This window comes from Perissodus microlepis, chromosome 17 (assembly GCF_051167445.1).
Source record: "Perissodus microlepis isolate ML-2025 ecotype Zambia chromosome 17, ASM5116744v1, whole genome shotgun sequence".
Lineage (NCBI taxonomy): Eukaryota > Metazoa > Chordata > Actinopteri > Cichliformes > Cichlidae > Perissodus > Perissodus microlepis.
This window is the reverse complement of record NC_140477.1, coordinates 80,264-107,500: the sequence shown is the minus strand read 5'-3', so window position 1 is coordinate 107,500 and position 27,237 is coordinate 80,264. Positions and strand designations below refer to the sequence as shown.

General features: G+C 41.5%; 1 protein-coding gene across 1 annotated transcript in view; it reads right to left on the bottom strand.

Annotated features, from left to right (window-relative positions):
* tmtc1 (transmembrane O-mannosyltransferase targeting cadherins 1) overlaps nt 1-27,237 on the bottom strand; it is an 83,548-nt gene that overhangs the window by 43,506 nt on the left and 12,805 nt on the right. Inside the window, exons 3-5 of the mRNA XM_084911115.1 lie at nt 10,276-10,349; nt 9,440-9,616; nt 13-94 (exon numbers count right to left, since the gene is read on the bottom strand). Coding sequence (XP_084767241.1) covers nt 13-94; nt 9,440-9,616; nt 10,276-10,349 — 333 coding nt within the window. The remainder of the gene's footprint in view (nt 1-12; nt 95-9,439; nt 9,617-10,275; nt 10,350-27,237) is intronic.

Sequence of the window (27,237 nt, the reverse complement as noted above, 5' to 3'; positions counted from 1 at the left end):
ACAAATACTCACATAGCCGGTGATAAGGCAGGCTCGTCTGATGAAGGGGCTACAGATGTGGAGGAGCTCCCTGAGTGTAGAACTAGACAGGTGACTGTGAGTCAGAGACAGACAGGCAGACAACAGGTCAGAGTAAAACAATAAAATTAAGTTAGAATTTAAAAAAACACATAGGTGTCTATGACAGACTCCATTTTTAACGGCAAAGTTATAGTTTATGGGAATAAACTAAGAGCAAAAAATAGTCGTAAAAGGGAAATAAAAACAGGAATTATGTATAATGTCAATTCCAAAAAAATGTTGACTGCAAATATCTTTTTAAAAACCAAACACTTTTTAGCCACGTTTATTTTTGTAATTTTTTCTATTTAAAATTTATGTTTGATTTAACTTCCGTTTGCCTTGTATGCTTTTGAAGCGTTGTTTCAGTTTAAGCATTTATTGGTTTTCTGTCTGACTGTAAATGAAAAATAGATTTTTGAGATTTTCATGCCATTGCATTTTGTTTTAAAAAATGTCATAACATTTTTAGGGCCCGAGCACTGAGCGTGTGAAAGCCCTATTGTATCTGCTCCGTTTATTATTATTATTATTATTATTATTATTATTATTATTATTATTATTATTAGGGCCCGAGCACTGAGCGTGTGAAAGCCCTATTGTATCTGCTCCGTTTATTAGGGCCCGAGCACTGAGAGCACCCTAAACCCGATTCTTTGATCCCCATGATAGAACAGAGAAACCCCGACTCAGAGTGGTCAAAACATTTATATTTCTTTATTCAATCATCTTCCGGAAGAGAGAACCCTGCACAGCCCCAAAAGCCAGTTGCAGAAACTCTAACATTAGAATTTAAAAATGTGTCTCACATAGGTGTTATTTTGGTCCTTTACATGTCACACATAGTTTCATGTTACTAGTTCCTCTTTTTGTCTGGGTGTCCTGTTTTTATTTATATGCTTGTATAGCTCTACACCACATGTGTCAAAGTCAAGGCCCGCGGGCCATGTCCAGCCCAGCGTACATTTATATCGGCGCTAATAATATACTAACTACAGATCCCATAATGCAGCGCTGCAGCCTCCTTGCCGAACGCTAGGCTAACTGGGATCATTCCCGCATCAATCAAGTCAAACTTCTGTTATTGCGAAGCTCGCCGCTCACAATGGTGGAGAGAAAAGTTGATTCTGAAAGCAGAGCCTTTCAGCGCCAGTGGGAGACTGAATATATGTTTACAGACATGCTGGTAAACCCGTGTGTCTTATTAGTGGAGCTAATGTGGCTGTAATGAAGGAATTTAATTTTAGACGGCACTACAAGACATAACTTCAGGATAAACTAAAAAACCTAAATGCAGAGCAGAAACTACAGGAAGTAGACGAGCTAAAGAAGAATCTGACATTTCAGCAGACGTTTTTTCACCAGAGCAAAATCACAAAGTGCAGGTGTTGTGAAAGCCAAAGGAAAGCCAGAGGAGCCAAATCAGCCCGGTACCACTCTGAAGAGCTGCAGGATGAAGCTGTGCGACATCTTGTGTCCAGACAAAACGCAGATTTTGGCAAATGTGAGCCTGAGCAGAAATACGATTGCTGATCGGGTTTGTGAGATGGCCACTGATTTAAGAACACAGTTGTGTGGAAGAAGCAAAAACTTCATTGCATACTCTCTTGCTGTGGATGAAAGTATAGACATGATGGACATTGCACAGCTGGTCATCTTCATCCGTGGAGAGGAAATATTGAACAAATATTGAGTTAGCAGCATATCACTGCTTCATACACCAGGAAACGCTGTGTGGTAAAGTCCTAAAAATGGAGCATGTAATGATCTGAAGGCCCGCAACACCGCCTTTAGGTCAGGAGATGCACACGCCTACGCCCAGGGCTAATCTAAAGAAGGGTATCAAAAAAGCCAAACACCATTACAAAAAGAAGGTAGAAGAACACTTCTCCAACTCCAACCCCCGACGCATGTGGCAAGGACTCCAGACCATTACAGACTACAGTACCACCAAACCCTCCCCCGCATCCTCTGATGTCTCCTTCCTCAACGAGCTCAACAACTTTTATGCTCGTTTTGAGCGAGGGAACCCCACAATCACAACCAAAGCAGACATGACGCCAGACCACCAACCTCTGACTCTCTCCCCCACCGATGTAGGAGCGGTGCTGAGCAGGATCAATGTCCACAAGGCTGCAGGCCCTGATGGCATACCCGGGCGTGTTCTCAGAGCGTGTTCTGGGGAGCTTACAGGAGTGCTCACAGACATATTCAACCTGTCCTTGGCCCACGCTGTGGTACCGGCCTGCTTCAAATCCACCTCCATTGTCCCGACACCCAAAAACTCCAACCCATCTTGCCTCAATGACTACCGCCCAGTAGCACTCACCCCCATCATCACTAAGTGCTTAGAGCAGCTGGTCCTAGCACACTTCAAATCCTGTCTCCCCCCCACCCTGGACCCCCACCAATTTGCATACCGCCAGAACAGGAGCACAGAGGATGCAGTCTCCATCACGCTGCACTCTGTCCTCTCACACCTGGACAACAACAACACATACGCCAGAATGCTGTTTATAGACTTCAGTTCAGCGTTCAATACAATCCTCCCCTCACAACTCATCAGGAAACTGACAGACCTGGGCATCAGTTCCCTCATCTGCAAATGGTTACTGGACTTCCTGACCAACCGCCCCCAACATGTCCGGCTGGATAACCGCTGCTCATCTACAATCACAATGAACACCGGTGTACCACAAGGCTGTGTGATGAGCCCTTTCATCTACTCCCCCTTCACCCACGACTGCAGACCTGCTGATGGTTCCAACACCATCATTAAGTTTGCAGATGACACCACGGTGATTGGCCTCATCAGTGACAACGATGAGACCACCTACAGGGAGGAGGTGGATCGTCTGGCTGAGTGGTGCGACACAAACAACCTGCTGCTTAACACCGAGAAGACTAAGGAGCTCATCGTGGACTACAGGAGGAACGCTGACCCACATCCACCCATCTACATTAAGGGGACGGCTGTGGAGCGTGTGAGCAGCTTCAAGTTCCTGGGAGTCCACATCTCCGAGGATCTCATCTGGACGTCCAACTGCTTCAAGCTGGTCAAGAAGGCTCACCTGCGCCTCTTCTTCTTGAGGACTCTGAGGAAGAACCACCTGTCCTCAGACATCCTGGTGAACTTCTATTGCTGCACCATCGAGAGCATCCTGACCAACTGTATAACAGTCTGGTACAGGATCTGCTCTGCCTCGGACCGGAAGGCGTTGCAGAGGGTCGTGAAAACTGCCCAGCGCATCGCCGGAGCACCACTTCCTGCCATAAAGGACATCTACAGGAAGCGGTGTCTGAAAAGGGCTGGGAAAATCATCAAAGACCCCAGTCACCCATCACATGGACTCCCTCCTGCCCTCTGGGAGGCGCTACAGGAGCCTCCGGATTAAGACCACCAGGTACCGGAACAGCTTCTTCCCCACAGCTGTCAGACTCCTGAACTCTGCGCCCTCCACGCCGCCCACGTCTAGCGCGCCCTCCACGCCATCCACGTCCAGCGCATCCACGTCCAGCGCGTCCACGTCAGCGACCAGTGCTTCATAGGCCATGTGCCACTCCTAGCTATTGCTCACCGGAGCAGCGCCGTTGCCGTCGGACCCGGGGCAGACCGCCGGAGGAGCAGTGTCATTGCCGTCGTACCCGGGGCAAGCCACTGGAGGAGCAGCGCCGCCGCCACGGGGCCCGGGGCAAGCTGCCGGAGGAGCAGTGCCGCCGCCACTGGACCCGGGGAAGGCTACTGGAACCGTTTCGCCGCTACTGCCGGACCTGTGGCAGGCTGCAGGAGGTACAGCACCGCCACCTCTGGACACGTGGCAAGCCACCGGAGCTGCAGCTCCGCCACCACTGGATCAGTGGCAGGCCCCCAGAACCGTTTTGCTGCTGCTGCCGGATCCATGGCTGCCCGCCGGAGCTGCAACGCTGCCCCCACTGGACTCGAGGTCGGCCGTCTAAAGCGTCCTACTGCTGTCACGGGACCCGAGGTAGGCCACTGGAACTCTTTTGTTGTAGTGATGGGCCGCCTGAGGCTGTTTTGAGGCGTTTTTGTTTTTTGTTGTTTTTGCACCGCTGCGGGATGCGCGGTCTGACTTTGGGACTGTGACCTGGGAGGGGTTGTTGATTTATGGTTTTTGCTGGTTTTGGTTCTGCAGTGTAATGATACACTCAAGGGAAAGTACGACACTGAATGGCCCGCACAGTTTATTAGTTCCATTCCTGAAGCAACGCCCAGCTCCATCTACATGCGGCTCCAACCTTGTGTTTGCTTTCATTTATTTTTTCTGGGGTTTTTGGCAGCATGTTCATATTTCTAACTTGCATAATTTTGACAGGATATATTTTTATGAAGAGCAAAATATTTAAAGTTAAAGTTTATTTTTTTAAGTTTATTTAATCTGGAATAATATTCCTGTCTGTTTTTATTCATATTTATGTTTAAAAAACATTGTTTTAGTGTGTTCAAATGTTTATCTTGTTTGGCCCGCGACCTAAAGTGTGCCTTGAGTTTTGGCCCCCTGTGCAATTGAGTTTGACACCCCTGCTCTACACTAACTTCCTGTTTTCAGTCTGGCTGAGCCCTTAGTTTATGAGTCAAAAGTGGCCTTGCTTTACAAGCTTTTATTACTAACATACATAAAACAATATAATAAGAAAATAAGCACTAAGAATATATTAATTACATGACACTACCCCACAGTTACAGCATGTCTGACTGCCTGTTCATGCAAAAATATATGAGTTTAAGCATGTGATGACAAAGGCCTTCTATTATGTTGTTTGTCATCACATGTCACAGACATCTGGATGATAATTTGGAATAAACAAAAAACTCAAAACTTGTTACTTCATCCTTTACCTTTAGTATTATTATTATTGTTCTTATTTTACATTTTTCATTGTTAGGCATTAGGTTTATTTGTAGTAGTCCTTTCCGACTTCTTTCCCTCTTCCATGTTACTGTGTCAGCATCTATTTGGGGTTGGGAGTGGAACAGAAAGTAAGGAAATCCAAAGTGCCATTAAAACCAGGAGAGGTTCTTATATTTCAGAAGAAGGGATTAATTCAAAAGAAATGACCTCAATGCCATATTTTATTTAGGAACCCTAGAGAGCACTTTGCAAAATAACACATTCTTATAATTTCACCCTCAGATGAGCCAAGGTACAACTGTCAGGGAAGGTGATGTAGGTACAGAGCATATGAGAGTGGTTAAGTTAATGTCTCTTGTCTAGATGAAGGCACAAGAGGGATCAATGGCAAGGCGTAGAGATTCAGTATCTTCAGTCTTCAGTGGACACTCCATTTCTGGCACAAAACACCTGTAAAAGATGGTTGATTTAGGAGGTGACCCGACAACTTCAGCCTGTCAAACATAGCAATGGAGCAGTATGTTTAAAAAAAAACCAAACCTAATTAAGCATGCACTCAGTACCCTAAGAATTATTATGGTAGCTAAACACAGTGATAGTTGTATATCATATTATATCACTTCAAACAGAGGTGATCCAGTAATGCTGCACTAACGAATTAGACTAACTATTCACTTTAGCTAAAGTTATTAAGTTAGCTAAAGAGTTGGGATGCTGTGTAAGACATAAATAAAGCTAAAATACAAAGGTTTGGACACTGTTTTGCATGTTTCCCTACTGTAGGGGTCTCTGCAAGCATACAGAGGGGGTACTCTGAGAGGGTCCAAGATGACAACTTTGGAATTCTACTAGAAACAGTCGATCATATTTGTTTGTCAAAGCTGAATCCAAGGCAAACTACGCTAAATTAGCGTTTTTAGCTAACAGCTACAATAAGCATAAAAGTTACCTTACGGCTATCATTTGTTAACATGACGCTTGTTCTTATACGTGTAATACATTTATTACCAACCTGAGAGTTTATCCGCTGGTCATTCGACATGACGAATGACTTCTGAAGTCTTAATTCAGCTCAAGATGCTGTAGATTCCCGTCAGTAACACTTTTGGTCCGCTAGTACAACGTAGCTATATTAATATGCACTCATTACTCTTGAACCTGAACCGGATGTAAGTCCCAAAAAACTGGATTTTGGAACAGTAATTGAATTGTAGAACTGAAACTGAATGGTGAGAAGTGAATCTGAAATTATTCGAGAGCTGAATTTTTAAAGGATAAAATACAGTTTCAAAACAATTGAATTCATTTTCAAAATATAAAATTCAATTTAAATTTAGTGATGATCATTTTCAAACCAATAAATTGAATTTCAAATTAGGATAATTCATATTCAGTTTTTAAAAGCATTTATTCAAGTTACAATTCAGATTCAATCCGAGCAATTCAAATTCAAATTTAACTTATTCAAATTCAGTTTCTGATGGCACAGATTTCTGCCCATAGGAGTCACTCTGCAGATGCGGCTGAGAAGGTTCAGTTGATTATAATGTAACTTGTTTCCACAGCACACTTGATATTTTTCATATGCTTATACTTAAGTACTTATATTATAAAAAACGGTGATAGAGGGACTTGAAAATGGATACAGTTTTATCTTCATAATAATTTTGTTTACAAGTTCCTGTTGTAATAAAATACTTTTATTTAAGTATTAGAGACGTCATAGAACCATGAGGCACTTTGTCATTTTGATCTGAGGAATGACGTGAGCAGCAGCAGAGAAGCTGTAGCAGCAGTTACTTTCAGCAACCACAATCTGCTGTATCTTGTCTGTACACAGACGTTTGTGTTAATTTTACCTCATGAATCACATCCAATTTTTATACAGTGGAATTAAAAGAAAAAAGAATCAGTCATTGCAATTTGTGTTCAATTGTCCTAGTTGTCCAATACTAATATTTTGATCGAGTTCAAAATCACCAACACTGTCTAATTTGTGCACTGAGTCCAGCTCAGCCTACATTTCACTCAGAGCTGAAAGTTTTCACATTCCTCACTCCGTATGGAATTTCTTCTCCTGTTCCTTCATTGTACCCCTTAGAGGGTAATTAATTAATTAGTAAGTATGTCATGAGTCATCACGTTGGGATGTATTATTGTGTGTATTGTAGTGTAGTGTAGGGTCTACCTTACAACATAAAGCGCCTTAAGGTGACTGCTGTTGTGATTTGGCGCTGTATAAATAAAACTGGTTTGAACTGAACTGAACTGACGTATAGTTGCACTTCTAAGAAGCTATATAATGTGGTTGAATTACTGGAGTCTTCTTACGGCAGAGATATTATATACTGTTTCTATGACTATGTAAAACTGAAGAATAAAGTACATCAGAAAAAGTGATAGTCCTGCTTCTAGTAAAAACAGTCTCTTTTTCCATTCAAGAAACTGCCCTCAGATGCTTAACTAATAATCTTAATTATTTCATATTTGTCTAAAACAACATTAATACGAAAAAAAATGCATAAAATATCCCAACAATTGTTGTAATTTTTTTTTTTTATATATGTATTTTGTAACTAACCCTAGCCTCCTTCATGTCAAGCATGTGCATGCTACAAAAATATGGCAACTTTAAATAATTAAGCATTAACTGCAGAAATGAGCAGATGTTTTGGGACATTCACCTAGCTCATATTTGGATTTAATTTTAGCAACCATTCAGTGGCATGACTTACTCTTTTCTCCAGCTTTGCACTTAGGTAATGCTAATGCCAATATATAATATAATATACAGCATAACTGTATTGGCTTTACATAAAATATTCAAAAGACTAATGTAGTTATTTTTTTATAAGATTGTTTTCATTATGTATGATGATCATTTTTACGCAGGAATTTGTCATAACTTTGAATAAACCCTAACTCATTCGCTGCACACTTAAATGGCACTTAAATACAATCAAAGGGTTTAGTTTTTTGGACAGATGTTGTATGCAGTTTATTTTGAAAAAGACCCGTGTTTTTTGTCTTTTGAATATTTATAATTTCCCATGAATAAAAAAAAAAGTATTTCTTATCCAACTACTCAATTAATCAAAGGAATAATCGATACTCTATTATTAAAACAATCATCCTTAGTTACAAGTATTTAGGTCAAGTTTGTTTATATAGCACATTTCCAAACAGTGCTTAACACTGTAAAATGCCACTAAAATAAATAAAATGCACAACAATGATGCAGTAAAATATAGAAAAACAAATAAATAAAATAAGTAAATAAAAACAACTAAAACAACAACAACAACTAAGGCTATTAAAGTCAACGTGTGTTAAAATCCAGACCATAAAAATGTCTCTTTATTAACGATTTGAAATGTTTGAGCGTTTGTGCAGATCTAATATCAGGAGGAAGACTATTCCAGGCTCTGTCACCACAACGAGTTTAGACTGTGGAGCAGTTAAAGGTTGGTTAAAACATATTCTTGGATTGCTGTAGAAAGTGCTTGAAAGGTCCAGGTCAAAACTAAGCCTAAAAATGGTTGTGTGGCTCTGGGGAGAGCGGCCAAAGTGCACAACTGGGAACCTGACAAAGAGTGAGTGTGTGGGGTCAAGGGGTTAATCTGGCTCTCGTTTAATTCTTATCTTTTAAATTCACTGATGGATAAAAAAAAAAAATCCCCTCAAACTGCCTGCTGGATCTTTTAATCTGGTAGATTTAATCTCGTGTACCTTAGACAGCACTAGCACAGAGAAAGGATGAGCAAGAGCATAATACAGTAGAACACAATGTATGTATAGAGGAGTCACCAGTTACACCAATACAAAACACTCTGATATATTTGTGTTTAATTCATTTATATTGTGATAATTATTGCCAGCTTTTTTTAATCAGTCAGCCCCTAACACTTCTAGAGTAAGCTTGTTCACTTCCTGTTTAATAACATCAGGTGTACACCTCTAATAAAACATCTGAAGATCCAGCGGCATCACGCTCTGTTACAGGCACAAATTAGACTGCTCGTATTATTTTCAAACACTGTTTAAAAAGCTCTTTCTCTCTAAAGGTCTGACACTTTTTATTAGTTTCTTTTAATTTTATAAGTCCAAAGCAAGTTTTTCAGAAATATAGAATGAAATGTGAAGACGGATAAAACACAGATCATAAAAAAAACGTACAGATTGGGTGTAAAGATGTCTAAATCAAACCTTGACCTTTACACAAGACTTACACTAGACCTCTTTATGAAAGCTGTCATTATTGTTTCAATATAAAAGTGTTTTTTACTTGGAGAAAGTAAAACCCAACAGAAGCTTTTCAGTGATCTATTCTTTATGCGCACAGTGCCTGAAAAACTCATTTTGTCTGCTAACAAACAAATTCTTTATGGTTGTAGTGGTAGCTCACAGGTGTTGCTGAAAAACAATGCCCACGTTCAGCAACAGGTTGGCCAGATAAAAGAAGATGGGGAAAAAATAAACAGGAAGAAAGGAAGAGCCTGTGTCCTTACTACATGAGAGGCTTGCGGCAAAGCACCAGGGCGTCGTAGAGCAAGCACACTCCAAACACGGTGATGCCTGTCTCTTTCACCAGCATGGCGCAGGTGCCCAGCAGCAAACTGAGGAACAGCGAAGATGACGACACCGTGAAGGCCAGCGAGTCCTCAGAGACACGCCCACTCACACTCCTGAGAGAGGAGACGAGACAAAAGTATGAGAGAACAAAACAGCTCGGCTTTTGTAAAGTCACTAGCTCCAGGACAGCTTCTGTTCATTAAATGTGACGTGGCAGTCATGTTGCAGCACGTCTAACACAACGACAGAAATCACTTGTTACATTAGCTAAATTTAGATGTTTTTTTATGGCTGTAATTAAGAACTGTCAGATATACTGAACATATAAATGATACACTAATAGGCTGTAACACTTCCTGTATGTAAATGAGACTAAACATGATGTTTTTATGAACAATTTTCCATCCATCCCGTAACAAATCTAACTACGGTAACAGTAAAAGTACTCTTCATTAGTCGATACCGCTGTAAAATCTTATGTGCTTTGAGATTCTGTTCACTTTTTAAACACCAAGCTGTAATCATAAACCTCACAAAGTCATATGCATTACACGACTGAAGGACTAAACATGAGTAACAAAACCATTTAACATTTTCACTCACTTGTTAAAAATAATTCAGTATTACAACCACCCATTTGTAGGAGCTTTCCACGTTTATTCTATTCACTCGATCTGCATCAGTCTCTCAGGCAGGCCAATCTAATTTACAGTTGCAAATGTGCATAGAGAGGTTGAGGATGGTGTTGTCTTACAATAATCTAATATCTTACCTAATATAGGAGAGGAATGTCAGCAAAAACAGCAGACAGGCCAACACATCAGCTCTACCCACGATACCAGACACCTGCGAAACAGACGTGCACAGATTTGAGAGATTACGCATGTGCCAGAATGCTCCATTGAGGACACACTGCTGGATGTCTATGTGCAGCCCATTACTGTTGCTATGCTACAGTGAGCTGCACATCACTGTCTCAGTAGAACCAGCCTCTGTACTTTCCTTTCAAACCTTGAGAGCGATACGCAGTGTGACCATGGCTCATGGTTACTGGTGCCAAGAATAAGTATTAAGGCTTTTCTATAATGTCTGATCACACACGTGTGTCCGTTGGGCAAGCATGATTTGTTCATAAACAATTCTCTCCAGAACTTTACTTAGACTAACAGGTCTGCTACTGACACCATTAAAAACAGCATTCTTATTTTTTGGAATTGGAATTCTTTCCGATTCATTCCACTGCGATGGAAATAAGCTGCATGCCAAACATCTATGTGATGTATAGGAGGGGACACAAACTTGGCTGCAGCTTTGAGCAGTTTACTGTCTATGTTATCAGAACCCGAAGATGTATCATCAGGTAGTGATATTAATAAACGCTCCACCGTCTCAACATTCACTGCCTCAAACGTAAATTGGAATTGCTTATTATCCATGATAGCATGATAGGGTGGGATCTCCTCTGCTCATTTTAAATTTGTTATTTTATTGCTGTAGTAAATCTTGAAATATATCCTTAGCTTTACTTATAAACATTCCATCTGTGTTGATGTGTGGCACCACCAGAGCATCACTCTGCCCATTATATTGGTTAAAACTTTCCACATCTTCTTGCTGTCCTTATTGGCCTCCTTGAGCACATGCTGATAATATAAATTCTTCTTATATCATTAAAATATTTGTCTGTGTTAAAGTTTATGTATGATCTACGAAAAACAATCTCTCGTGCAGTTTTCAGTGGTTTCATTTTCTTGGTCAAGCCTACAAGATTATGGTCACTATAACTAACTGGAACAGAGACAATGTTTAAGCGTTGTTCAGGAACATTTGTAAATATATGATCAATACAAGACGATGACCTATGACCTGCCTCTGTTGACCGTCATCCGCGTGGGAATGATTACCATCTGAGACAGACAGCAGTAGATGCTAATGAACTCTTCTTTTTCCTTAAAGGACAAGAAGTAGATGACCAATTAATATTAAAATCTCCAAATAAAAATATGTCCTTGTCTTCCATCTTTCCAACATTTCACAGATTCGTTCTACATACAACGTATTGCTACTTGGGAGTCTGTAGCAGCAACCCACCAATAACAGCGTGCCATAGAGCGTGTGTAACTGAACCCACACGATTTCCAGATCGTCAAACATTAAGTTCATACGTAGTTTGCTTGCCACATTGTCATTAATATATAAGGCAACACCCCCTCCAAATCTGTTTAAGTCTTTCCTATACAACTTATAACCATTCATTTCAAATTCAGCACCTAAATGTGTCTCAGAAATGAGTTTGTTGACAGCAATGACTGAATTTCCTGAAACTTATATTTAAGGCTACAAATACTACCATGAATACTACTGAAAAATATTTTACGGAGAATCCGGGAATAAACTGATCAACCATAACGGCTAGAAATCAGAATCAGCATTCTGATTCTGATTTCTAGCCGTTAAATGGCAATATTACTGAAAGTGTAAGTGCTAAATCCAGCATTCAGGGACCTCGGTTTAACAATAAATTTATCATATTTCAGGACGGCAATATCACCTCTGTCTCTGGCCACTCTCAGCTGTAGTAATAGTTCTTTCCTATTCTTCCTGATCTTTGTAACCTGACCACAATCTGCCTGGCTCATCCATTCTTGACTCTGTGACCGCGTTCGATTTGAACGTGTCGCTGTCCAGGCCCTGCTGGTTCTTCAGCAAGTGTTGGACTTTATCCTCTAATGCAGAGGTGGCCAACCAGTCAGAGACCAAGAGCCACTTTTTTTTACTGTGTTACCGCAAAGAGCCACATCATACACATGGGCACACATGAACATCACCCATCCTTTCCTCCCTCTCTCTCTCTCTCTCACACACACACACACACCTCTGCTCAGCCAGATTTATTGTAAATGTCACACACCAACATGATAATGACAGAAATGGACTCCTACAGCACTAAAACCACAGGCCAGTCATTTTCAACAATGAACATTGTGTGCACTGTCTCACACACACAAACTCTCAGTTCAACCAAGTCCACAAACAAAAATATAATAATCTACAATAGCATTTACTTCTACAATGCATGTTGTTTAGTGGGACTTCTGGCATTCCTTGCCTTGAACAATCCTCTTCAAATCTGACTTGTATTCCGTTGTTGCCACTCGAAGCAATTCTTTCACATGCGTGTCAGTCAGAACAGATCGATGCTTTGATTTCACAGACTCGCAGACGTATGTTGACCCAAACATTGACAGTATCATAAGCGCAGCCCATTTGACATTGGGGTATTTTTCCATTGGCACACTTTTCCAGAACTCAATGGTCCCTTCCCTTAAAGCAGGTTTCAATTGGTCCTCCTCACAAAGATCGATCATCTCCAACTCAGCCGCAGCTTCATCTGTGACTAGCGGGACTTTCAAACAGCCGGTCTCTGCATTAAATGGGTCGACGAGGAAAGTAATCTGTGGCCTTTTCAATTGTAGATCATGGAACCGGGTCACAAAGCTTTCGTGCAAGTTTTCAATCAGCGTTGCATATCTGGCTCTTTGCTTACTCAGGGCAGCGCTGGCGACTTGCCCGCTGGCTTTTAGCAGTGGGAAAATGCTATATCTTCCTTTTGAATATGTGTCTTGAACAGCTTCAGTTTGTTGACAAACGCAAACACACTTTGCACCAGGTCAGGCAGCATTTTTAACTTACCCTGCAGGGTCAGGTTCACTCTGTCCAAGTGACACAGCATGTCGACCAAAAAGGCCAGATCCATAATCCACTTGAGGTCCGAGAGCTCGGGATAGTCCTTGTCCTTCTCTTCCATAAACAGTTTCACGGCATCCAAAAGCTCAACGAAGCGAGAGAGGACCTGGCCTTTTGACAGCCACCTCACAGTGCAGTGCAGCGGCAGGTCACCTGGAAGCTCTTGGTCCAGCTCAGCGATGAGATTCTTGAATTGCCTGTGGTTAAGCGCATGTGTGCGGATATAGTTGACGATTTCCATCACAGGCTTCGTGACGTTATCTAAATTCAATGATTTAGACACGAGTTGCTCCATGTGGATGATGCAGTGGATGATCCAAAAGTCAGGAATAGTTTGGTCAGCTTTGCACAGCCCCACAAGCCCGTTCACAGATCCCATCATGGCTGGTGCTCCATCCGTGGCTATTAATTTCGTTATGAGCAGATTTGCTTTTTCAAATGCAGCCATCATGGTTTCTTTCACATCTATGCCACGGGTTCTGTCTTTTAATGGCACAATATCCAGGAGTTCTTCTTTGATCACACAATCGTTTGACACAGACCATGCAAATATTGCCAACTCAGGCTTGTCTTGTATATCACAACTCTCATCCAATACCACACTAAAATACTCACATGCTTGAAGGTCAGAGTGCAACTGTGATTCAATAGCCGTGTTAATGTCCGATATTCTGTGTTCAACAGTGTGGCGGGACAGTTGGACGTCTGATACCATGCGTTTTAATTTGTTGTTTTCAGGAGACAAGATTTCAACAACATCACTGAGGCATTTTTTAACGAACTCCCCTTCATTGTATGGCTTTTTAGCCCGTGCAATGTTCCAAGCCAGCTGATAGGATGCGAGCGTTATGGTCTCTGACCGCTTCGTAAATTTTTGGAAAAACTGTATCTGCTTTTCTGCCTGACTTTTCAAAGTGTGCTTGTGAAGTTCAGTCCCTTTTGGAAATTCCTGGTCGATGTTAGCATGGAGTGAGCTGAAGTGGCGCTGAAGATTTGAAGCTTTGAAATGCACTAATGACATCTGACATATAAGGCAGAATGGCTTGCCATTGCGTTCAACAAAAAAATATAAACTCTCCCACTCTGTTAAAAACGTCCTGTGTTCATCTTCATATTTTCTTTTCGCTGTGCATTTTTTCCCTGCCATTTTAAGGGCGAACTTGCTCCTACTGGGAAACCAGTATTTTCATCTCACACACATGGCCATTTGATGAAAATACAGTATTGAACTCAAGTGAAGCGAACGCGCACATTTTAAAACACCACAAAAAAACCCCAAAACACAAACACAAACTTTGATATGAATGTAAGAGCCGCATGAAACCAGGCAAAGAGCCGCGGGTTGGCCACCCCTGCTCTAATGCTTCCCAAGTTTCTGCATGTTCGTCTATTAATCCATCCACCACGATGTTATTCCTCCTCTATTCATTTTCTAAATAATCCATCTTGGTTGTTAACGCTTTGGTTTCCCCGCATATGCTGCTGACCACTGACTCAAACTCTTTCAATTTGCTTTTAATACTTTTCTCTTTGGTTTGCAGCTGACCGACAACACCATCCGTGAATTGCAGGCTGGACTTAACATCCTGCACATCCTTCAGAATTGTCAATGGAAAATTGTACTTAGTAGTCAGTATAGTCTTTTAATGATATAAGTTTGCATATGGTAGAATACTGCATGTAATCATTTGTGTTTAGAAGTATATAGTTGGTGGCATATTGAAAGAATGTCTCTTCCTAGGAGCATGGGAGAGGTCGTACCTTGTTTTATTGTTTTACGGTAGGATTAACATAGCTATGTCTGTTTTAGTTTAAGTGCCTTTTGTTTAGATGAACTGCTGGACTTCTTCACTGTGTTGTCTAGGGTGAACCATCTAGGGTGAGGGGGAGACTACCCTTTTTATGACCAAGGATGTTCCTTTTGTGCTGTTATGTTATATGACCCTTTGATCAGCAGGATCTCACACACACACACACACACACACACACACACACACACAAGCACCCACTGAAGTATAAATAAAGACCGGGGCAGTTTCTCAGTGCGAGTCTCAGTCTGGAGGCTGCCCTTGCTAGCAAGAAGTTCTGTGTGTTTCTCTTCTCTGAGTCTTTACTGAAGAAGTGTTTTAGAGTATATTTCTTAACATTATTTGGTCCTCCGAGCCGGAGCAGAAAATATCAGAACTGTTATCTGTGACTCTGTTCCAGGATCCAGCACTGATTCCTGACGCCGTGGGGAGCCAGCACCGAAGCCTGTGCACAGCCCTCTTGGACGAGGAGAGAGCCCCAGGACGTTAATTCGGGTCTGGGCCGGTGCCTGGTCCACGGCGCTGGGATTCAGTCTGATGATCCGAACCGTCAGTGAGACGTCGGGGGTGAGAAACACTATTTTGGTATATAAAACAGCCGCAAAGGTTTAAAGAAATGTGATAAAATAGGTTTAAGTTCGCCAAAATGAACTGTGTTTTGACTAGTTTTAGAGGTAGCTGAAATTACTGCGTGACAAATTAGGTTTAAGTTCGCCAAAAGGAACTGTGTTTTGACTAGTTTTAGAGGTAGCTGAAATTACTTCGTGACAAATTAGCGCGCAAATGTCTATGTGTGTGTGTGTCTGGAAGTAAGTTGATTTTACAGCACAATAAATTGCTGAACTACTTCCATTTTTGTGTATCCTGCAAGAGCCCACGTACTGGTGACAAAGGAGAAAGGTTGAGTTTCACCTCATAAAACTGACACCGCTCCGTGAATAGCGCGGAGTAGAAGGGCGTGTCAGTCACCACTCCTGAGTCGAGCGTGCCAGAGAAGGCTTTGCAGTTCTATGAAAATGGGGAATCAGCCCACCAAACTCACTGCTGACGAGCAGTGGCTAGAAAAGAAATGTCCAGGTGCCGGACAAATCAGTGCAAATAGGTGGAGAAATCCACAAAAAGCAAAAAAAAAAAAAAAAACGCAGATTCTTTAGATTGCCCTGATCAACAACAGCCGGTGCTCCAGACCATTAATTTAACCAGTTGTTAATAGTAATCTGCATTAAGCTCAGGGTTGCTCAAATTCAGTACAATGACAGATGAAGTGATATAGGTGAATATTTAAACTAATGACGTGCATAGAGGCACTTGACCTGTTTGAAAGACTGTCGTCTTGGTTCAGATATAGAGCACATCTATGAAAATGACTAATATGCTGAACCCTGTATGAAACAGCTGAAAACTACATGATGGAGAAGCTGAATTGAATATGAAACCACTGTGAGGTTGCGTTGCGGTCTCTTCTGAGCTGATGAGCAAGCTACACATTATCAGATCGAGAGCTGCCTGAGAACTCTTCAAAGAGAGGGAAACAGAACTATGATAACTATGATAACTGGAGTGTGCAGAGTTTCCGTGAGCAGTTTTCCTGCATCTTGACTCATGTGTGTAGAGTGTTCTTAGCATCAGCATCATGTTTTTGTTTATTTGTTTTGTTGGGTTGAAAAATAGTTAAATAAACTTGTGATCATATTTATGGATCACCATGGCACATGCCACTGGCCAAATGATTTATTTACGCAGATGAACAAGTGAGTGTGAATGTGTCTGACGTCACAGTGTTTTTGTGCGCTGTGTAAAAGTAATTGCCTCTGATTGTGAGAGTGGTGATTCTGCAGGTCACCAGCTATTTAAAAAAAAAAAAAAAAAAAAAAAGAGTGAAAAAGAGACAAAATTTACATTGTAGATGAAAAATAATCATAGGGAAAAGGTTTTGTGTTGATCAGCCAAGAACAACTACAATCTAATTTTCTGCTTTTAAGGAAGGACTGTTCACAAAAACAGAGAGAGAGATGTGTGATGGTTAAGCAGTGATGATAATAATGAAAATGTCTTAGTTTGTCACTTTCAGGTGAAAAGCAGACCTGGATCAATTTTCCACATGCAGCGGTCGGAAGAAAGTCATAGTTTAACATCATTGGAAACATTCAGGCCAAGTTTCTGGCTAACTTATTTACAGCACCATGTGTCTCTCAACCTCACAAGCAGCTCTCACTCCTCCCTGAAGACAAGGAATGCAGCTCCAAAGAGCAATAACATGGCAGATAAAGAGACAGCAGCAAAGTCCTGAGCAAAGAGTCCCAGCAAGCAGCAGCAGTGTGGACAAACAGCATCAGAGAAGAAGAGCAAACCCATCATCCTGCCTGATTGGATGAATGGCACTGTGTTTCCAACAAGCTGCAAATTCACTGTGCATGTGAAAAGAACGTTTGAGGAGAACTGAGGAGACTGTTGGAGTTTGACATTTGCCACCTTTGGAGAAAATGGCAAGAAGAGACAGTGGAACACAGGACAAAGCTGAAGGAGAACTGCCTGTTATTGGACTGTTGAAGTGGGAGAGGACAACAGAGAGAGTAAGTAGAACACAGAGGAGTGCTGTTATTTAATTTGGGAAATCAAAATTTGGTTTAGCAAACCTGGGGAAAACAAAACTGACTGCTTAAGTGGGAAAATTGTGAAGGAGTCTGAAACACTGCAAAAAGAAACATACAAAATCACACACACAAGCAGAACATGCATTAACCCTACTAACACTTCCAAACACAAGAGAGCTCATGAAGATTAGACAACATCTTAAGCATGTGAGTCTGTTTATCATCTTGTCCAAGTCACTTAGTGTGATGAGAAGTGATGCAAAGATCAGTGGACTCATAGCACATCAGTTACAAAATGATTAAATAATAGCAGAGAAGTGTGTAGGAAAGGCAGCTTTAAGAACATGCCCTGCTGGAGATGCAGCTCCACAGACATGCATTAGACCTGCCTAATAACACAAACACACATGCAATGAAAATTAGCTTGTTATCTCTCATCAGTGATAAAATAGTGTAAATTTAGCAGACACTTGTTATCAAATGCTGAATTTATCCAGTGCAAAAAATTGACTCTCTAGGTTGCAGGACAACAGTTTTAACTTTTGTGGGGGAAAAAAAAGATTCTGGTTTGACCAACCAGTGATCAGACAATAAATTTAGTCGTTGATATAGTAAATTGGGAGATGCTTCCTGCTTGATTGATGCAGCACAAGTAATTTACTGTATGAGGGAAATTCTATTTTTGTGATAACATTTTGAACATGCATTTCTGTTGTCCTGTCATCTTAGTGGGTTAATAGCTGATATGCAAATTAGTTGATCGTTCTTAGATTAATGAAAGGTGACTGAATTCTAGCACGAGTGAATGGGATGTGTTGGAGTTTGTTAGAGTGGAGACTCTAAAACACTGAGTTTCCTGTTTTGATGTGCAAGTGAATCCTGTACCTAGATACACAACTCTGAATACGTCAGAACAAACGTCTTTTGTGAAGTGCATGACAACATGTCACATGTTTTATGATGAAGGGAAAAAAGGAAAACTGAATAAAATGGGTCTGTGGCCTAAATGAGTGAAAAGCACAGACCTGGGGATTAAACTCATAGCTAATAAGACATATTAGGATTAAGTTGTGTGTTGTGCAGCTGATGGTTGGTTTGGAGTGACTCTAGCTGATGATTTTTCTTTTGTTGTGAAGTTGAGCCTGCCAATGAGTATGATGGTATGATAAACCATGCTAATGGTATGATTTACCCTCCTGAGATGAGGAGCTTGTGTCATGACTTAACAAGGCCTTTTTATTTTGATACTTTCACAGTGCACTGAAAGTTTTGTTTGATAATCCCTGTTATTTTTTCATTTTACTTTTATTTTTTGAACAGGCACTGTTCTGTTTGTGAATTTCTTTTCTTTAAGCAGATCTGCACGTCGGGAATTAAAAGCGCTACACGTCGTCGAGAAAATTGTTGCAAGTGAGTTTCTCCACATTAAAATGGGCTCAGGAGAAAGCCACTTATTTGGGACAATTAGAAAATGAGAGTCCCTGCCTAAAAAGGATTCAGCGAGGTAATCCGATCTAAAGTTCTTTTTCTTTTTGAAATGACGTCATTTTGCTGAAAGTGGAAACTAAATGCGACGATAGGTTCCACTATCAGCAAAGAAAGAAAGAAAGAATGGATGAATGAATGAATGGAAATAAAAAACAAACTGACTGACTGGTAAAAGCTGATAAGACTTGACCACGACTCAAGGTTAACCCCCACCTGACAAAGGTGCAGACGAATTTATGTGCTTCTTTTTACAGGAGCAGAAAGATCACAGCAACATTCGAGGTTGCATGACGATTTAACCTTTTAAATGCCACTTTCTGTGTCTGTGCATCTACCAGGGGTGTTATTCACTACCTTGTGTTGCTTACAGAGGTAACTGTGACAAAGTATGCATACGCCTGCGCAGCGCTAACATTTGCATTTTCTTTTCTACAGCATTGCAGTTCTTCATGTGTTTGATCATGTGATTTATAAGAGGACTAGTTAATGTTTCTCTACTACAGGATTTCTGGGTTTATGTGTGAAGAAAACTGTGTTTACAGGTTATGAGTTGGTGATGCTGTTACACTGTGTTGTTGGGAAAATGTGAAGGTTACTTTGATGATGTGAATAACACTCTTTCCACAGCTAGGGATGGCTAACTTTATGGTCTTTTTATGGCACCTCTGGAACCTGTTGACCTGCGCCTGCCCACCGGATGGTCAATGTGTATTGCTAATGTTTGTTTTTCTAAGAATGCATGTAGAGGATTCAGCAGAAGCGGACAAGTGACATGAGGAAAAACAAATAAGAGATGCAGTGTTTATGGAATAGTTTAATATGGTGCTCATTAGCTGGCCACTTTTTGAGCTCATAGTGATTGATGAGTTGAGTGACTTTGCTTAAGAGAAGTCACCGATTACATTAATGTTGACTGAGTACATGGGATGATCCATGTCTGAGGAAATAATTGTAGTTTACTGATTTGAGAAAACCTGCACATGACACTTGTCTTGCTAGTGCTGAATACTTATTACTCTTATGATATAATTGTTTATAAGTGTGAAGTTTGATTTCACTTCCAGATCTTGTTTTACAGGCCATGATGGTGTGTATGCAGGCTCCTAGCGGAGCCAGTTTTTAAGCAAATTTAATATGCAAAACACACTAACATCTTTTATTGCAGGATTATAGGTCCAGGGTGGTGCTGCTCCAGAGGAGGAGATTCCCTGATGTTGCCTGGGACATGATCTAGCTAACCTTTTTCTTTAAGACAGGAATCTGGTTTTGATGAGTTGACTCATGGGAGTGTCCATGTGTCAAGAGGAGGGATCCAGGATTAACATGAAACAATGAATTAACATTAAATTTTGTTTTATATGATTTTTGCAGCGATTTGTGTGATTAACAGTTCATTCAACGGGTATTAAACCTATGCAAGTGGTGCATCCATGTTCAGATGAGGCTTTGGTGGCCTATAAGTGAAGTTCACTGAACAAAAGAATGTGGTTTGATGATTGTTGACATGCTCTCCAAATAGAAGTTTTTCCTCCTAGCAAGGAAATACAGGTGCAGCAGTAATCTCCTGAGAAATCTTCAGAGGCCCAGTGAGAAGCGAGAACCATTCCAGGCATAGCTGACAGCCCAGGCAGTGGTTGAGGTCAAAGGTCGAGCTGGTTGGGGCCAATCATGAGATCAGACTTTGGAGCCACAGCAAGGACCATGAAACTGCGTTGGAATGAGAGCTGTGCCAAGGGGGATTTCCAGAGGCCAACAGAGGAGATTGTGGACAACAGACGGGCACCTGAAGGATGAGGGGAGCGTGCCAAGCTCCATCGACAACGCAGAGGGAGTCTAAGGATGGCATCATGATTCTGTGAAAGCACAGGAACCAGAAGCTATGGTGGTGATGACAGCAGTTTCCTATGAACATCACCTAATGCTGTGTCACTATACTGTGCATACGATGGCACACTGAAGACTGCTGGGATCATAACAGCAGTAAGATAACTGGACCCAGCACCCTTTCCACAAAGGGGTTTTTCTGCAGAGGATGGACAGCAGAAGAGCCATAAGTATATCCACGACAGGACAAAGACAGAATCGGCAAATACAGACTATTATGTCTGTTCCCATATGCCAGTACATCAACACACCCCACACTATATGTGTTCCTGGACCAACTCCCAGGGAAGAACTACTCCATGATATTAGCAGAGAGAGGGGGACTTTGCGTCCTCTTCAACAACACATGCTGCACTTACATACCAGACGATGTACACTCATTAAACATGACTGACGCCCTGAATGCTTTGAGACAGATCCAGCAGGCCCAAAATCAGGACTATGTAAGTGATACAAGTGACTGGTTTTCCTGGCTTTACACTGGCTCCTGGTTACAGGTGCTAAAAGGACTACTCATCGGAGTTGAAATATTCTTACTTTTAATTTGTGTCTTTGTAACGTGTATATTGCCATGTCTAAAACTCAAGATTAACCGCATAACATTTTCTACTGTTGCTGCATATACAGCCGTGACAAATAATGATGATGACTCTGACCTGTTGGAACATGAAGACTTTGTGTGATTAATGATGATGTGAAAGAAAATGTACAACAAGATGTTACATACTGATATCTCAACTAAAGATATACTGACAACAGGAGGGAATGTCAATGGAAAATTGTACTTAGTAGTCAGTATAGTCTTTTAATGATATAAGTTTGCATATGGTAGAATACTGCATGTAATCATTTGTGTTTAGAAGTATATAGTTGGTGGCATATTGAAAGAATGTCTCTTCCTAGGAGCATGGGAGAGGTCGTACCTTGTTTTATTGTTTTACGGTAGGATTAACGTAGCTATGTCTGTTTTAGTTTAAGTGCCTTTTGTTTAGATGAACTGCTGGACTTCTTCACTGTGTTGTCTAGGGTGAACCATCTAGGGTGAGGGGGAGACTACCCTTTTTATGACCAAGGATGTTCCTTTTGTGCTGTTATGTTATATGACCCTTTGATCAGCAGGATCTCACACACACACACACACACACACACACACACACACAAGCACCCACTGAAGTATAAATAAAGACCGGGGCAGTTTCTCAGTGCGAGTCTCAGTCTGGAGGCTGCCCTTGCTAGCAAGAAGTTCTGTGTGTTTCTCTTCTCTGAGTCTTTACTGAAGAAGTGTTTTAGAGTATATTTCTTAACAAGAATGCTGTCTAATCTTTTGTTAGTTCTGTCTACAATTAATTGAACAAATGACTTCAAGTCATCTTGCTGATTTTGTTCCTGGTGAACATTACTTGTGCCAAACACTGGATGATGATCTTCAGCTTTCCAAGGGCAAGCTATTTAGATTTTTGTCAATTAACCTACTGTTACTTGTCCAGACTGCTTGCGTTTTAAGTGGAGGGGCACACACTTTGAGCATCACGTGATCATGTTCACATGGTTGTGGGAAGCCAAAATCATGATTATGATTAAAATATGTATAACTGTGCAGCCCTGGCACTAACGGATCGCCATGCTCATGGAAACATGAGCATAAAATGTCACGATCATTAACGTCAGCCCCTCAGGCCATCCTCACGAAGTCTGTTTGACAACACTCACACCAGTGGCCTGGTAGAGGTCAGTTTTTAGGCTTCTGTTAGTGCTCATCCTGTTTCTATTTGCAGACAGGAGCAGATACCGGTCTTGATGATGGGTTAAGGACCGTCTATGGCTCTGTCCTGCTCTCCTAGTATAACTGCCTGTTTATACAAAGCCAGTCATCTGGGAATGGCACGCATATTTGTGCAAACCTTTGTAAGGTCTACAGAGAAAAAAAACAAGTGAAAAACTGAGAAAATGAGGAGGGAAAGCTGCCTCCACCCGTACAACCATTCCAATTTTGGGGACTGCCTCACTGTTGCCCCTGTAGTATACCTCTTGTTATTTCATTAACAACCCCCTTGCTACTTAACTGATCAGACGGATGGTCTAGAAGTTTAAAGCTGGGCATACACTGCAAATTTTTCAGTCGCATTATTCAGCTCCTGCTCAAACTGTATGATTGAGTCTCAGGGGTTGGAAGTTCGTAGGTCAGGATGCAGGCTCTCTCAACAAACGGCCCGATGCTCTGATGCGACCTGAGTGCTCACACTGTACGTACATAACATGAAGCTTATAAAACAAAATCTGTGTCTCGCTCTCCCTCTCCGTCTTTCACTCACACAGACACACACAGACACACATACACACACCACCATCAACTTTGCTAAATTGCTAATGAAAAATATTGAACAGGCAGCTACAATCACGACGGCCGACAGGTTTGATTTTCTTGCAACCAAACGACTGCTGATCGGCAGCTGGTCGTGAGGTGTTAATCGCTTCTCGTTACGCCACGTATACTACACGATGCACGACTAGGGATGGGTACCGGTATCCTGACATAAACGGTAGTAACCAGACCGAAAAGCAGCGCACATTTCGGTGCTTTATTTCGGTGCTTTTTTTTTTTCCCTGAGATGTCACACACTTTGAATTCTAGCCAATCATTTTACCTTTCCAAGGATAGTAGGCGAGTCCAGGTACTTACGTTCTTTTAGAGCAGAGAACAGATTAAAAATGCCCAAGGCGAAGCGGTCAAAAGTCTGGCTGTACTTCACAGCAAAAGATGCAAACTCAGCAGCCTGCAACAAGTGCTTTAAGCTGATACTGTGATACTGTCAAAGGAGGTAACACCTCGAATCTGATGAAACACCTGGCGACGCATAGCGTTTTTTTAAAAGCCGAGAAATGCGCCGTATTTGATAGCTTGCTGCGAGACCTCACACCGTGCACATCTACTGCGGGTGTGGTGCCTGTTATCGGACACGGAGTTAGCAACATCCCCCAAGAACCCGAAGAGGAGAGTCCTGGCCCCTAGCCCTGCCAGTGTAGCAGAAATGATGAGGATGATGATGGCAGCAGCAGCCGTTCTTCTCTGCGCGAGTAGCTTAATGTTGTTCGTGTGTAATTTACGTTGAGGAGGCTAACCACGTTATTACATTAATGCATGTAAGGAACTAGCAAACACCGTCGTAGTTACATACGGCTGCCTTCGTGTTTGATGGCAGATACTCCCTTCACCCTGGCCAAAAACGCTAATATGACCAAAGAAAAATGGAAAACAGCTGAACATGAGAGGTTTTTGGACAAAGTGTGTGTTCTCCATTCTTTAAGCACCGGTTCGAGCACCGGTTTGAGCACCGGTTCGAGCACCGGCACCGTTTCAAAAGTACCGGTTTGGTACTGGTATTGGATAAAACCTAAACGATACCCATCCCTATGCACGACACGTTAATAAGGCGAAACTCGGGCTGATCCCCAAAACGGTCACACGACTGAAAACTCGGCTCAGAATGGGCCAAAAATTGCACAGTGTATGCCCAGCTTAACTGACTCGATGTCAAACTCTTATTAAAATGTGTTGAGTTCATTTTTGAGCAGTGTTGTTCTCATGTGGCTTCTAAGCACCTCCAGATGTGCTAGGTGTAACTGAGAGAGAGGTTGTAAATATCTATTATCTATAACAGCCACAGACAGACAGCCCCCATTCCAAAAAGAGCACCTGTGCAAAATGTACATAAAAACCTGATGAACAAAATGATTTGCAAATACTGTAAACCCCCATTTTATTCATAAAAGAAAACATTCATGGAAAACACGAAGTTGAGAAAATATATATTTATATTTATAAGAAACAAATCAGCACTTTGAATTTGATGGCAGAAACACATTAACACAAAATACATTTTTCACTCCTATTAGTATTTATCATCATGTGTGTTACAGCCAATTAGCAGCTCCTCATCCTCTCCCCCAACCGATCCAAGAGTTTGGGCCTGAGATGAGCATCAAAGTCTATGCAAGACTGAACTAGCTGTTTCATGCTTCCTATTCTCACTTTGTTTTCTACTGCGTAGTCTTTCCAGTTCACTCTCTCTGTCTCTCTCCCTCGCTTCTCTTTCTCTTAATGTCTCTCTGTCCTGTTACAGCCCCTGCTGCACTCAATTCCTATTTTCTTGCCCGATCTCTCTTTGCCTGCCTCTGATTTCCTTTCATCACCCTCGTGTGCCAATTTCTATACAGCTCTTTTTCCACGCTACTCACATTCATCTACCCTCCCCTTCTGCTCCTTCCATCTCCAATTTCTCTGCAGCGCTCCTGTAGTGAACATCTGAGCCCTTTGTTGTTGTCTCACCTGTTGGAGTGAGTGAGAAGAGTCGTAGACTGTAAGCTTACAGAACTTGACTCACCACCTCTCAGAGGCAGATCAGGAGAAATGTTGCCCTTTGGGAATCACATGGAGGTTGAGCCGAGGGCACAAAGAACTCAGAGGACTGATAGCCAGTGATGGGAATAACGGCATTACTTCTTTCATTAACGAGTAATCTAACTAATTACTATTCCTATCATTACAACGCTGTTACAGTTACTAACAAGAAAATGCGGTTGCGTTACTATTCTTCAACAAACAGACGGTTGAAGCTGTGTTCAGCTTACCGCACCTTATATCAGCTGCAGGAAGTAGCTGTAAGTAATCTGGACGCTACAGCTTTAAGTGGCTGCGCGCTCCTGCGGACGGTGATCACGATCACTGTCTAGCACAACACCTGGAGCTCAGGGGGCAAAACAATCGCATGAGTGCTGCTGTTTGACTGAGGAAGAATAAAGTAGTCGTGGTAAGCCAATCACATTACCACTTAAAGACAAAGCAACAAGCTGACATATACCAGTTTATAAACTGTGTTGATAGGCCAGTAAAACCAGAGTCATGATAAACAATATATACGCGTGTTTTTCCTCAATAGTTTCGTCACGTTTACTGTCTAAGGACAGCGCAGCGAGACCTCTCTGCTTATGAGCCAAAAAAACAAAACAAAACAAACAGGGGAAGTTTTAGGAGTGACGGCGAGAGAGAGAGAGAGAGAGAGAGAGCAGAAAAACAGAGAGAAGGAGTTTTGAGATGTGAGAGATTTGTGACGTTTAGCGTGTTTGGAGTGTGTAGTTAGTGTGTAGTGTTGTGACAATGAGGCGACTGCTGTCTCCAGGTAGAAACAGCAGTGATACGCCTGCTGCTGTCAGACCTGCAGGTATCAGGCTGTGATGTTCTCCTTTATAGTGGACAGAAATTATTTTTTTGAGTGGCACAAATAATTTGTGGCATCTTATTGAAATTTGTCTGATTTTAGATCAGTTGTGTTAATACAGTATGTCAAAATGAAAACCTAACTGTAAATTCAGACATGAAAATCAAAAGTAGTTAAAAATGGCCAATTATACCCTGGACCCCAGAGGGTTAAACTTTTTTTTTTTTTTTTTTTAGAGTAACGCAATAGTTACTTTTCAAGTAATTAATTACTTTTAGAATATTGTAACTCAATTACTAACTCAGTTACCTTTTTGAAGAAGTAACTAGTGACTACAATTAATTACTTTTTCAAAGTAACTTGCCCAACACTGCTGATAGCAGGATACCTGAGCCCTGCTGTGTTTCTCAAAGCTTTGCCCCCGTAGCTTGATAATGCTTTCTTTCTCCTTTCCTTGATCCTTTGGCTCTGACAGGGAAAAGCTGCTCCATTTGAGGGATGATTTTAGATGAACAAAATGAATAGATAATTTAAATAAATTAAACAATCTTTCTTCTTCTTCTTTCATATATTGCAATCTATTTGTCATACAAGTTTATATCATGAAAAAAATATGAATACTCAGTGAAGAAGTCAGTCAGAAATCAGTTACTATTGCCTGGCCACTGATTTCCTCTGCATACCAAGATGGTCAGCGATTTCATCACCTCCTTCAATTGTTTGTTGTCATTTGGTTTTAGATGCATTTTTGGTCGTCATTTTCTAAATCTGTTAATGACTGAAATATCATTAACATTAACAGATATACAGTAATTCTCCAACTGCCCCTGCGGGCGGTCTATCCTTCAAGCTGAGGTCCTCTACCAGAGGCCTGGGAGCTTGAGGGTCCTGCAGTATCTTAGCTGTTCCCAGGACTGCGCTCTTCTGGACAGAGATCTCTGATGTTGTTCCCGGGATCTGCTGGAGCCACTCGCCTAGCTTGGGAGTCACTGCACCG